The 14,608-nt window shown below is 42.4% G+C and overlaps 1 protein-coding gene across 1 annotated transcript in view; it reads right to left on the bottom strand.

Moving 5' to 3' along the window:
* Positions 1–395: 395 nt before the first annotated feature.
* Positions 396–14,608, bottom strand: part of LOC135553072 (serine/threonine-protein kinase NLK-like) — a 94,208-nt gene continuing 79,995 nt past the window's right edge. The window contains exons 8-11 of the mRNA XM_064985162.1: positions 11,424–11,510; positions 8,038–8,236; positions 3,893–3,986; positions 396–3,316 (exon numbers count right to left, since the gene is read on the bottom strand). Of these exons, the coding sequence (XP_064841234.1) occupies positions 3,262–3,316; positions 3,893–3,986; positions 8,038–8,236; positions 11,424–11,510 (435 nt within the window). The 3' untranslated portion in view covers positions 396–3,261. The remainder of the gene's footprint in view (positions 3,317–3,892; positions 3,987–8,037; positions 8,237–11,423; positions 11,511–14,608) is intronic.

Genomic DNA, 14,608 nt, shown 5'->3' on the forward strand with positions numbered 1-14,608 from the left:
TACACTTGCCCTCAGTGGAATATACCATGGTAAAATCCAATGTGAAAGCAATGCGATTTGATTGTATATCACGTGCTCGCATTTTTTGGAAATGCTTAGACTGTTAAAGATAATGTCCTCCACTGGGTGGCAGTAAAAGTCATGAAATAATCACACAATTTTACATTTTAGTCATTTAGCAGATGCTCTTATCCAGAGCGATTTACAGTAAGTTGTAAGTCAAACCCACAACCCTGGCGTTGCAAGCTCCACGCTCTACCAACTGAGCCACACGAGACCACCCATTCAACCAGGATGAAATCAGACATGATGTATAATACATGATCTACATACTCTACGCGACAGTCTCGGTCTATAATGAAGCAGGAAGAAGAATAAAAGCCACAGCACTGACGTTCTTTAAAGGTCACATTTAATGAGTTTCACCACTGTACTTCAAATCTACACTTTTAGAAACCAGCCATTTTTCCCAACACACACGTGAGCACATCCGAGGAGTCAATTCCGGTCTCAACTTCACATTGGCTTTAAGGTCCTTGTAAGCAGAGCTTTATAGATATATTTATCGTAAATTGTATTAAAATTACATTACCTCTGAGTATAAACTTCAAATATCTTATAAAATGTGTGACAGCACATCTATCCAAATTTTGCCCAAATATCAGTTGCAGAGTTCAAGTTAGTCTGCGTTATTTTTTGTACACATTTAAAATTAGCATCAGTGGGTTTTTGTACTTAATTTCAACACAAAATCTCTTGAAGAAAAGATACTAGCATCTTCACATACATATTACACAGGGAAACGAGGGGGGGGGGGGGGGGTCATAACCTATCAAATATATGACTCAATGTCAACTAACAGTCTGTAATTGCTTGGCTAATGTTAGGGCCTTTTAATACAATGACATGATAGGATGGATCCCACCTCTGGCAGATTTTAAATAGTTTTTCAAATGAGTGAAGAAGAAACTTGCGCGTTTTTTATTTATTTCAATATAAAAGCTGGAAGGGACATTCAAGTTTTATTTGTAATTCTCCACATGAAATGATAAACTTGTGGAGGTAGACAAACTAAGTAATTGAGCTCAAGAGGTAGAGACCAACATTGTGATTCCTTTATATACATATAAACACAATAGTAAAGTGTTTCTCTAAGGTAAAAGAAATAATAATATAATAATAATAATAATAATAGTAGTATAATAATAATAAGAAAAAGCCTTCTACTTCAATATATCCACAGCTCTGCAGTACACACAAGACACAATTAACATAATTGGTTATGTGTTTTTTCATTTGTTTTCTGAATCACTTTTGTTTTGGATTATTTTTGTCTTCTACACACTCTAGTACAGGGGAAAACAAATGAAAGACCAAATAAAATATATACATTTATATGCAAGTCTCAAAAATAAAATAAAATGCACAGCCCTAAAAATGTGCAGGCTAATACACCTTCTATACAGCAGTATTGTTTTGACTTTTCATTTCTTTGTTTTCTTCCCTCCATTGTAGATTTCGTTTTAAATCTATTCGTTTTTTTAATGTATTTACATATTCTGTGAATCATGAGAAAGCATTCCATAGAATGTTGATTGAAAGAACTAAAAAATAATAATCAAAAAATATATTAAATTGTTTTCTTCTGAGAGTTTATTTTATTGGCGTAGGTGCAGGTGTGGTTAACATGAAACATTGCTTTGGGGAGTGAGGCTTAAAGTAGACCTAATATATCTATTTATCAAGGGAATGGTGTCAAGGTGACAAACCCTCACCAAAGCAACTCACTGTAGTTAGTTAAACTTTCTCATTCGCATGTGACAGGACACACGTATAAGCAACACGCACCCACCCCTCTTGTTGGAACCCTACTGAAATTAATGTCTTCAAGGAATGGCAACATCCCCTCGTATCATCAAACATCTATTTTTTAAATCTTGGTTTCGCTTTCTCTATAGAATAATTTCATTATTTTGGTTTGGCTGATCTTCGTATTATTTTGCTTGTCTGTCTTCAACTAGGTATGTATTGACAGAACATTGATATACAGTGTATGGTAGGACTATAGATTCAGCAGACATGGTAGGGGAACCAGTGAATGTCTGTATCCTTTATACTCTTAACATGCCTGTTCATATGCTACAGTATGTCTAACAGCAGATTACTTGAATTCGGTATCTCAGAGTCTCCAGAGAGAAAATGTAACGAGTAGCACCCCAACATGGCCTTCTTGTTACTGTAGCACAAAACATGTGCAGAATACCACAACATTAATATGTACCCTAAACTACTGCCTCTCTGTCCCCCGTCATGCTACAGTACTTCAGCTCTCAGTGGCTCTTCGCACTAATAGTCTATTCTTTGAAGCAACCACATTCCAGGGTTACCTCATTTTACCCAGCTAATACTGACACAGTGCCATACTTCCACATGCCCACATTTGGGTTAGGTGTGCGAGTGGGTGTGCCGTGTGAGGGGTTCTCGCCATATGTATCGCAACCAAGTGGCATGCAGAGCACACATCTCTTCACAAATACTGACTTCTAACCCGGGGGAAAGCAGGCATAGAACAAACAGCAATGGAGCAGAAGAACATGTAACAAAAACAGACAATGAAACCCTCTGACTATACTGTTTAACAGTACACTACAAATAAATAAAAAGCTTTATCTCTAATTGAAATCTATGATTTCTCGGGGGGGGGGGGGGGGGGGTTAGCTAGCGTGAGAAGGTACAGTCTTAAATCTCGTTCTATACTTAAAAACAACACCTATACCGGACCCCGTCTCCCTCCTTTAATAAATAAGTGATGACTATGCATGTATGGAAGTGGATGGGAGCTGTGCGTTGTCCTCTGGGACTGCAGGCAGAGACTACGAGGACTCTCTGTAAGCATACTACCTCTGTCTCATCCCTGGCTTTACACACACTTTCAAGCCCACGAGGGTGGCCCTTATACCACCTCTGCACAATGTTTGTATGCACATGTGTGTGTGCATTCATTAGTGGGTTTGCATCTACAGAACAGTGTGGGTATACACTTGTATACATAGCACACTCTAAAAGTCCCTCCATAACCCAGTCAGCAGTGGTTGGTTGGGTTGATTTTAAAACTTCATAGTTAGTTAGTATTACAGTACACACACAGAGGACATTGCTAGTCCTAGAATCCAGTGAAATGCTACGCAGGGTGGGGGTTTCTTCATCTTGTCCTCAGTAGTCCAGCGCGGGCCATGGGCAGGGTCGTGGCCCAGACAGCAGCTATTCCCACACCAGGGGGGACGGGGGCATCTCAGAGGGCTGGGCCACAGTGGAACTGTCAGGGAGAGACGAGAGAGAGAGACAGCGAGGGAGATGAGTGAAAGAAAGAACAAAAGAGGACACATAGAGATGAGGGGACAGGGAGAGATGGAACGGTATGGTCAGTCACTGGCACTGCCGCAGCACCACTTTCTGTTTAGTGAGCAGCATGCATCTACTGCAGAGGAAAAAGCAATTAACTAATGCACCAAATCCTTAACAATAACTCTCAGGATGTTGGCTGGCTGGAGGCAGGAGCGAAACTCACAAATCAGATATTTTAAGCAGGGTAATAACAAGCTGCAAGGAGAAAGACACTTTATTGGCTGCCAGTGAGGAAAGCTGGCCAATGGAATGGACTGTTACTGTTCTCGTTGTGACACAGGAGGACACAGGTACCAAGGTGTGGCAGGCAGATCAGGTAAGAGAAAGGAAGCTGACATGCTCACAGGACCAGGTCGAGTCGGGTAAATGTCATCTAACAAGCTATCAAGTTTCTAAGAAGTGGTTAGCTTTCAAACTAGCTCAATTACAAAAATAAAAAACAATGAGGAATCCAGTGGTATCCACCGGCAGAGGCCTCTAGTTTTACCTGATAAAGCTTTTGAAAGCGGCTGACTGGGGGTTGATGCAGAGCGGCACTCTGTTCCCCTTCTGCTGCTCCAGGATGAACTGGTGAATGATCTCTGTGGAAGACAGAGACAGGCTCAGGGAGACGAACCCAACACACTCTTTACAGTTACACTGAGTTTCACAGTAAGGTTTTTAACCAGGGTTGACTTATTGTATCATACAGTATTTACTGCTTGTTTGAAATTAGATCTATTTCGAAGTGTGGATCTTCACTTAGAAATAACCAGGGTATTTATTTTGAAATCCCATGGTAAAATGGTAGTTGTACAACTGACTAGGTATCCCCCTTTACAACTGACAAGGTATCCCCCTTTACAACTGACTAGGCATCCCCCTTTACAACTGACTAGGCATCCCCCTTTACAACTGACTAGGTATCACCCTTTACAACTGACTAGGCATCCCCCTTTACAACTGACTAGGTATCCCCCTTTACAACTGACTAGGTATCCCCCTTTACAACTGACTAGGTATCACCCTTTACAACTGACTAGGTATCCCCTTTACAACTGACTAGGTATCCTCCTTTACAACTGACTAGGTATCCCCCTTTACAACTGACTAGGTATCCTCCTTTACAACTGACTAGGTATCCTCCTTTACAACTGACTAGGTATCCTCCTTTACAACTGACTAGGTATCCCCCTTTACAACTGACTAGGTATCCTCCTTTACAACTGACTAGGTATCCCCCTTTACAACTGACTAGGTATCCTCCTTTACAACTGACTAGGTATCCCCCTTTACAACTGACCAGGTATCCCCCTTTACAACTGACTAGGTATCCCCCTTTACAACTGACTAGGCATCCCCCTTTACAACTGACTAGGCATCCCCCTTTACAACTGACTAGGTATCCCCCTTTACAACTGACTAGGTATCCCCCTTTACAACTGACCAGGTATCCCCCTTTACAACTGACTAGGTATCCCCCTTTACAACTGACTAGGCATCACCCTTTACAACTGACTAGGTATCCCCCTTTACAACTGACTAGGCATCACCCTTTACAACTGACTAGGTATCCCCCTTTATTTACAACTGACTAGGTATCCCCCTTTACAACTGACTAGGCATCCCCCTTTACAACTGACTAGGTATCCCCCTTTACAACTGACTAGGTATCCCCCTTTACAACTGACTAGGTATCCCCCTTTACAACTGACTAGGTATCCCCCTTTACAACTGACTAGGTATCCTCCTTTACAACTGACTAGGTATCCCCCTTTCCAACTGACTAGGCATCCCCCTTTACAACTGACTAGGTATCCCCCTTTACAACTGACTAGGTATCCCCCTTTACAACTGACCAGGTATCCCCCTTTACAACTGACTAGGTATCCCCCTTTACAACTGACTAGGTATCCCCCTTTACAACTGACTAGGTATCCCCCTTTACAACTGACTAGGTATCCCCCTTTACAACTGACTAGGCATCCCCCTTTACAACTGACTAGGTATCCCCCTTTCCCTTTTAGTTGCATTACAATGATCTACTGATTACTTAGCTTCATTGGGATTCATTAAAACAAGCTTTGTTGCCTAGCTACGAATTAGGACCAGGTAAATAGTTGAAATAAGTACCAGACAGGAAGGAAGAGGAAAGGGAGGGAGAAGTAGGATGAGGGAGAAGGAGGAGGGAGGAAGGCCAGGTTTATTTCGACCATCCACCAGAGTAAGCCTGCGTTTAGAAGACATCCTCACTAATACCTGCTGACAGAACAGGCCACCACTGATCTGGCTCTTCCCGCAGAGAGAGAGAGGAGGGAGGGAGGGTGAGGAAGAGAGAACAAACATCTAAACGAGAGGGAGTGCTTCTAGGGATGTGACTAAAGGCGTCAGCAAGCTTCAGTTTCACTGGCGCCTAGCCGAACTCTGCAAGTGTACCGAACAAGTGTGCTCGCAAACTCCCTTAAAAGACCTTCACTTGAAAAACTAGAAAAAATAGGCAATAGTACTGTTTATCCATTTTGAGACGCCAGTATACACTTCCTCAGAATAGTCCGTATTAATGTAGGATAACTCAAGAAATCTGTCATTAATTTTGACGTTTTTGCAGAGGAGATTGTCATGAAGTTGGCCTGGGGGATAGGTTTATGACCGTCATAAATACCTCTTCCCCCCTTTCTCTTCTCTAACGTACTGAGGTTACATTTAAAAAACCCTTGGTTAACATAGAGATTCTGGGAACATCAGTATGTGGGGCAAAATGAACTATATTCTGGTAATCCGAATTATTGAACATATACGGTGGTACTTAATGAATACGATGTCAGTTCGGTTGTCATCTGAAACATTCTCATCAATGATAAGATGCCATAAACTCCACAATGGAAAGTCTATACATCAGAGTTATCAGATTCACATGGAATTGTTGTTCAATTTAAATGTTTGAATATGACATTATTTGTGATGGGATAAAATGTGATTTTAGCTTCTAAAATGTGAGATTTGGATTTTCATAAGATAGGGCTGCTCAATCAGTGGCTGTGAAGGGACAAAGGCTGTAAAACTTTTCAAACACACCCTCCTCTTCCTTCCTATATAAGCTCTTGACTACAACATAACTATCTGTTCCGCGGACATGAGATGACGATCCCATGTCAGAATGGTTCAGAAAAAACTACAGAACGAAGCCAACATCAGCATGAGCTTTGGTTGCGAACGGTATGAACTTTGAACTCTTATTCACGACAGAAGTGATACCCCCTAGCCGTTGAGTTAGCAACCGCAGCTGCAAACGCAGGTTAGGAAGGAACAGACAGAGTATCCCATCTACCACACAACGGCGTTCTACCACACAACGAAGTTACTACAACTTATTCAAGTGACCACCAGAGACATTCTTCAAAGGACAAAGGACTCGGTTTGGCAACATGGTCTTCCATCTACCACCAACCTACTGAAGTGCAGCTCAGAGTAAATATTTATTGAATTTTCCTTTTCCAAATGGGCGGTAATTTAGAGTGCATAAGATACTGTATTTACGATAGAGACATCACTTCTCCCCTTTGTTCCTCAGTCTTCCCGCTCCTTCACTCAAACCCCGCCCCTTTTCCTTTGTGTAACAAGCTGCCATATCTGTTCCGCCTGCTAGGGACGTTTCCTATGACGTAAAGAATTCTCCAGGTATAATTAATTCTTTGTATATGTAATTCTGTGTGATTAGTTAGGTATTTAGTAAATAAATAATTAAACCCAATTTTGTATTGCTGATTCAACTTGTTAGCCAGGATTCTTGCAGATAACCAAGAATTTACAACTTTCAGAATATGAGACTGAAGTAGGATGACGATTAATGTTGACTACTATTGATGTAAAATATTGCTAAATCTTTAAGAGTTTATTCGGAAGATAACAGCTCTATAAATATTATTTTGTCGTGCCCGACTCTCTAGTTAATTACATTTATATGATTAGCTCAATCAGGTGATATTAATTACAGAGAAATTATTTTATAGAATAGCATGTCATAGCAATTAATCCGGCATAGCCAAAGACACGACAAGATTTTAGATGCTCAATTTTACATCTAACTAAGATGTTTGGTGCAGTATTTCTCACTTAAAAGATACACATCAAAACAAGTCGTCTCTCATTGTATGACAACAAAAACTATTGAAGAATCCCTACTGTTGACCAATCAGTGACAAAGGGGCGTAGACTTTGGCTACAGACTTATGTTATCATAATATATGCACAAACTCTTCCGAACTGTTTCGGCTTGGAAGCATGAGGACGCCTTAACATACAGAGGCATGATCTGCACATGGTCTCAGGGGTGATTGGATTAAATTAGGACCTCAGGTGTCTGTAAAGCTGCCAGTTTCACAATAATTGTGGTACGAGGTTAAGTTGGGATAAGACTTTCACCATGTAAGCAATGGATGAATGTCTATTTATCACCCATTGAACCCATTAGCTTTAGCTAAAGCTGCCTCTCTTTGTAAACCCAGTGGAAAAACATAACCCGGTAACATGAAGGGAATAACAATGGATGAGCTAGATAGGCTAAAACACAGGATAAAACAATAAAAACAAAACTTGAAAAGGCTAATTCCCACAGCAAAACTCTGCACTCTGCTGGTTGGTGGACAGACTCACCTTTGACCTGTCTGACAGAGGTCAGATTCTTCTCAAAGCCATCGTCGAACTTGGGTGTGGTGACGGGCTCGAAGTCGCTGGTGTAGACGCGACCAGAGGAGGTGGTGTAGCAGCACTTACACATACAGGTGTGGTACCTCAGTCTGCCCTCGTCCAGGTAGGGGTGGGCCAGGGCATCCTTCGCTGAAATCCGCTTCGACTGGGGGAGGGCCAAACACACACTGATGTATACAGACTACACACACTGATGTATACAGACTACACACACTGATGTATACAGACTACACACACTGATGTACACAGACTACACACAGATGTACACAGACTAATGTACACAGACTACACACACTGATGTACACAGACTACACACACTGATGTACACAGACTAATGTACACAAACTACACACACTGATGTAAACAGACTACACACACTGATGTACACAGACTACACACACCGATGTACACAGACTAATGTACACAGACTACACACACTGATATACACAGACTACACACACTGATGTACACAGACTACACACACTGATGTACACAGACTAATGTACACAGACTACACACACTGATGTACACAGACTACACACACTGATGTACACAGACTACACACACTGATGTACACAGACTACACACACTGATGTACACAGACTACACACAGATGTACACAGACTAATGTACACAGACTACACACACTGATGTACACAGACTACACACACTGATGTACACAGACTACACACACTGATGTACACAGACTACACACACTGATGTACACAGACTACACACACTGATGTATACAGACTACACAGACTAATGTACACAGACTACACACACTGATGTACACAGACTACACACACTGATGTACACAGACTAATGTACACAGACTACACACACTGATGTACACAGACTACACACACTGATGTACACAGACTACACACACTGATGTACACAGACTAATGTACACAGACTACACACACTGATGTATACAGACTACACAGACTAATGTACACAGACTACACACACTGATGTACACAGACTACACACACTGATGTACACAGACTAATGTACACAGACTACACACACTGATGTACACAGACTACACACACTGATGTACACAGACTACACACACTGATGTACACAGACTAATGTACACAGACTACACACACTGATGTACACAGACTACACACACTGATGTACACAGACTACACACACTGATGTACACAGACTACACACACAGACTACACACACTGATGTACACAGACTACACACACTGATGTACACAGACTACACACACTGATGTACACAGACTACACACACTGATGTACACAGACTACACACACTGATGTACACAGACTACACACACTGATGTACACAGACTACACACACTAATGTACACAGACTACACACACTGATGTACACAGACTACACACACTGATGTATACAGACTACACACACTAATGTACACAGACTACACACACTGATGTACACAGACTACACACACTAATGTACACAGACTACACACACTGATGTACACAGACTACACACACTGATGTACACAGACTACACACACTGATTTATACAGACTACACACACTGATGTACACAGACTACACACACTGATGTACACAGACTACACACACTGATGTACACAGACTACACACACTAATGTACACAGACTACACACACTGATGTACACAGACTACACACACTGATGTACACAGACTACACACACTGATTTATACAGACTACACACACTGATGTACACAGACTACACACACTGATGTACACAGACTACACACACTGATGTACACAGACTACACACACTGATGTACACAGACTACACACACTGATGTACACAGACTACACACACTGATGTACACAGACTACACACACTGATGTAATACATACAGGACTATGAAATCCCTCTAAATCAAATGGTCTGTTTAATAAAGTGTTTGCAGTCTCTCATAAACAACAGGCTACTGCACATTTTGAGGACACCCCACATTAAAACTAGACCTTGGAATCAAATCAAATCAGCCTCAACTCAATAACCAACTGACTAGTCAGCAATATCCCACTGACAGGTGCCAGACTTTGAAACGAAGGGGGAGAGAAACTGGTCTGGATAAAGATGTCCGAAAAGAAAGGTCTGCTTATTTCCACATTACAGATATCCATGAGACAACCCTGTATTCAGTAGGCCCTGATAACTCAATGTTTTTGGCCCCCATTATTACCATGTGTCAGACTCCTATTAATCTGTTAGTGACAGAGCTTCATCTTATTTTCCCAAGCAGTCAGAAGAGGCCATTAAACACCACCGTGTGTGATCTGTCAACTCTAGCTTCTAGTAGGGTTTCTGCACGCACGCACACACACACACACACACACACACACACACACACACACACACACACACACACACACACACACACACACACACACACACACACACACACACACACACACACACACACACACACACACACACACACAGGCCCATGAATGTTTTTAATAATCTCCTAAGTGAATGAATAAATAAATATGTGGGTCGGGGGAGAGAATGCGGCAAAGTTAATCAACCTCTCTTTGTTTATAAGACAGTGAATAAGCGTCAACGGGTCAGCATAGGGGTTGGACTTGGAGACATTTGCACTGGGGGAACAGTCTTACATGCTGGCTGTCCATCACCCTGGATTGGCCACTGGCCAGAGGTGAAAGCCTGCCATTGAAGGAAATTTCATTCAATCCAAAGTTGGATTGTTGATTATATTCAGTGACAATAGTGTCTAGGGTTACCACCACCTTCCCCATGTTCCCTTTGTTCAGAATCGACACCCTAGGATGTGGAATTCATATGTGTATTGTAGTTGACTGTACTGTACTGTACAGAAGTGATGCAAAGACTGTCTGTGTAACATAAGGTATACTCATACATTTTAGGAAAATAATTATTCAGTCAGAAAGCCAAAAAGCTGCTTCAGTCTGTGTAAGTAGGAGCCAAAACTTTTGGGTAGAGTACCTTTTTTTTTTTTTTTTTTTTTTTTTTTTTACATCTCAACATATGGTGTCCAATCTGCAGGCCATTTAGCCATTGAACCATTACTTGTAATGAGGAGATTATTTTTTGTTTATTTTCTTTGGTGAGGCAGAAATTGCATCCTATTACTGTGGAGTATAATGGTCTATTTCCCAACAGGCAGTCAGGCGCACGCAGGAACACACACACACACACACACACACACACACACACACACACACACACACACACACACACACACACACACACACACACACACACACACACACACACACACACACACACACACACACACACACACACACACACACACACACACACACACACACACAACTCACCGGATCGAACACAAGCATCCTGCACAGGAGGTGGACAGCTTCGTGGGTGGCCTGGCTGGACAGGGTGTACAGGACAGGAAGGGATGGCTGCAGAGACAGGAAATCTCATACAGTCAGTCAAATAGTCACACAGACAGTCAACTTAACCAAATAAAGCTTTTCAATGCTGGCCTTGTTTTTATTACATTGGGATTTTAAGAACTGTGAAAACACCTTGGATAATGATATCATGAATTGTACATTCAACATGACAGTTTTGACACTCAGAAGAAACATCTACCTGGTAGTACTAATTTTGTACAGCACCAAAAAACACGACGTGATGTTATGTGACAATGGGAAAAAGTCAAGGGCTACTGCGTGCATATTGCAATGTGGATTCAATTGAATTGAGTCCTAGATCTTATCTGTGGCATCAAAGCCAGCCACAGCCAATGATTTTACAAATCTCTCCTTCACTTCCACATGTCTTCCACGCTGCTGCCAAAGGGATCCTTCAAATGATAGCCGTGTGCTTATCTCTACGAGGAGGTGGGCCCAGAAGAACAATGAGCAAGTTATTTTTACACTCTAATTATTTTCCCTGCCCCCTTCCATCCCCTGCTCTCTCTCTCTCTCTCTTGTTCTTTCTCTCCCTCTCTATCAAACTCAACAAAGTTGATTGAAAAAGCACACCGTTAATCGCTTGTTTTCCCTGATTAGGTTTTGCCGGTAGGAGCAGATGCAAGCCCCGACTGGTGATTCACGCTCATCAGGAGATGACTTTCTGTCACTCACACATTATTCCCTCCGCTGTGTTTCACCCAGCACAATCACCAAGGAGAGGAGAGGGGGACGAGAGCAGAGGAGAGGAGAGGGGGAGGAGAGGGAGAGGAGAGCAGAGGAGAGGGAGAGGAGAGCAGAGGAGAGGGGGACGAGAGCAGAGGAAAGGAGAGGGGGAGGAGAGGGAGAGGAGAGCAGAGGAAAGGGGGAGAAGAGAGCAGATGAGAGGGGAAGGAGAGGAGAGGGGGAGAAGAGAGCAGAGGAGAGGGGGAGGAGAAGGAGAGCAGAGGAAAGGGGGATGAGAGCAGAGGAGAGGAGAGCAGAGGAGAGGGGGAGAAGAGAGCAGAGAAGAGGGAGAAGAGAGCAGAGGAGACTGCTTTGTGTGTGTGTGTGTTACATCACTGTGTGTGTGTGTTGCCATGGTGGCAGTGTGATGGGGCACGGTGCTGGGCTGAGAGAGAGAGATAGAGAGAGGGAGAAAGAGCGTTGCGGTGCACAGTAGTATTAGTAGGCATTAGCCTGGGATTAGCAGGGGATGGAGTTCCAGACAGATGAAGGGGGAGGAGGGCAGGAGAGAGAGGGAGGCGAGGCTGGACTGGACCCCTGTCCCTGTCCCGGCCCCATGATGCCGCCCGGGACACAGCCAAATTAAACAAATGATGACTCAGGAAGAGAGGCTGACTGGTGTCATAATGGCCATGGCGCTGTTTCAGACTAGACATCACTCAGAAACACACACTGTCAAACACTGTGAAGGAAGAGACTGTCTGAGAGCAGCTGAAGGTTCTCCTTAAAGACAACACACAGATTGCGGTAATAACAGCAGCTAAACGGTCTCTAGCCGGAGAACAGAGGCATCTTCTCTCAATCTAGGGCAAGTGGTCAACCAGCCCACTTCAAACCCCTCAGGCTAAGCAAAAAGGGGTACATTGCCCAGTGTGTGTGCACTGTGCAGCCATCAGCAGTAGTTCTGGTAACTGGGTTGAGGGAGTATTTCAACATTGAATTTTGAGCTTTTTCCTGCATGGCAATTGACTGGACAGCTAGATTGGTGGTGTGATGTCACAGTGCCTCAAGGCCTTGTTGTAAGCAGCCTGAGCCAGGTCAGGGCTTTCTCTTAGCTAGCCAGAGTAGAGTCAGGGTTTTTTCTCTCTCAGCTAGCCAGATCCAGGTCAGGGCTTTCTTTCTCTCAGCTAGCCAGAGCCAGCTTCTCAAGGAGAACAGAGCCACGAGCTAGAGAGGTGTATTTACAGGGCTTGGTTCTATCTCCTAACAGGCTATCTATCTATGTATCTATCTATGTATCTATCTGTGTATATATCTATGTATCTATCTGTGTATCTATCTATCTATCTATCTGTGTATCTATCTGTGTATCTATCTGTGTATATATCTATGTATCTATCTATGTATCTATCTATGTATCTATCTATGTATCTATCTGTCTATCTATCTATCTATCTGTCTATCTATCTATCTATCTATCTATCTATCTATCTATCTATCTATCTATCTATCTATCTATCTATCTATCTATCTATCTATCTATCTATCTATCTATCTATCTATCTACAGTCGAAGTCGGAAGGTTACATACACCTTAGCCAAAAACATTTAAACTCAGTTTTTCACAATTGTTGACATTTAATCCTAGTAAAAATTCCCTGTCTTAGGTCAATTAGGATCACCACTTTATTTTAAGAATATGAAATGTCAGAATAATAGTAGAGATAATTATTTCTTTCAGCTTTTATTTCTTTCATCACATTCCCAGTGGGTCAGAAGTTAACATTAGTATTTGTTAGCATTGCGTTTAAATTGTTTAACTTCGACCAAACACTTTGTGTAGCCTTCCACAAGCTTCCCACAATAAGTTGGGTGAATGTTGACCAATTCCTCCTGACAGAGCTGGTGTAACTGAGTCAGGTTTGTAGGCCTCGTTGCTCGCACAAGCCTTTTCAGTTCTGCCCACACATTTTCTAAAGGATTGAGGTCAGGGCTTTGTGATGACCACTCCAATACCTTGACTTTGTTGTCCTTAAGCCATTTTGCCGCATCTTTAGAAGCATGCTTGGGGTCATTGTCCATTTGGAAGACCCATTTGCGACCAAGCTTTAACTTCCTGACTGATGTCTTGAGATGTTGCTTCAATATATCCACATAATTTTACTCCCTCATGATGCCATCTATTTTGTGAATTGCATCTGTCCCTCCTGCAGCAAACACCCGCTGCCACTCCTGTGCTTCACGGTTGGGATGGTGTTCTTCGGCTTGCAAGTCTCCCCCTTTTCCACTAAACATAACGATGGTCATTATGGCCAAACAGTTCTATTTTTGTTTCATCAGACCAGAGGATATTTCTCCAAAAAGTACGATTTTTGTCCCCAAGTGCAGTTGAAAACCGTAGTCTGGCTTTTTTTACA

The sequence above is a fragment of the Oncorhynchus masou genome, chromosome 13 (genome assembly GCF_036934945.1).
Source record: "Oncorhynchus masou masou isolate Uvic2021 chromosome 13, UVic_Omas_1.1, whole genome shotgun sequence".
NCBI lineage: Eukaryota > Metazoa > Chordata > Actinopteri > Salmoniformes > Salmonidae > Oncorhynchus > Oncorhynchus masou.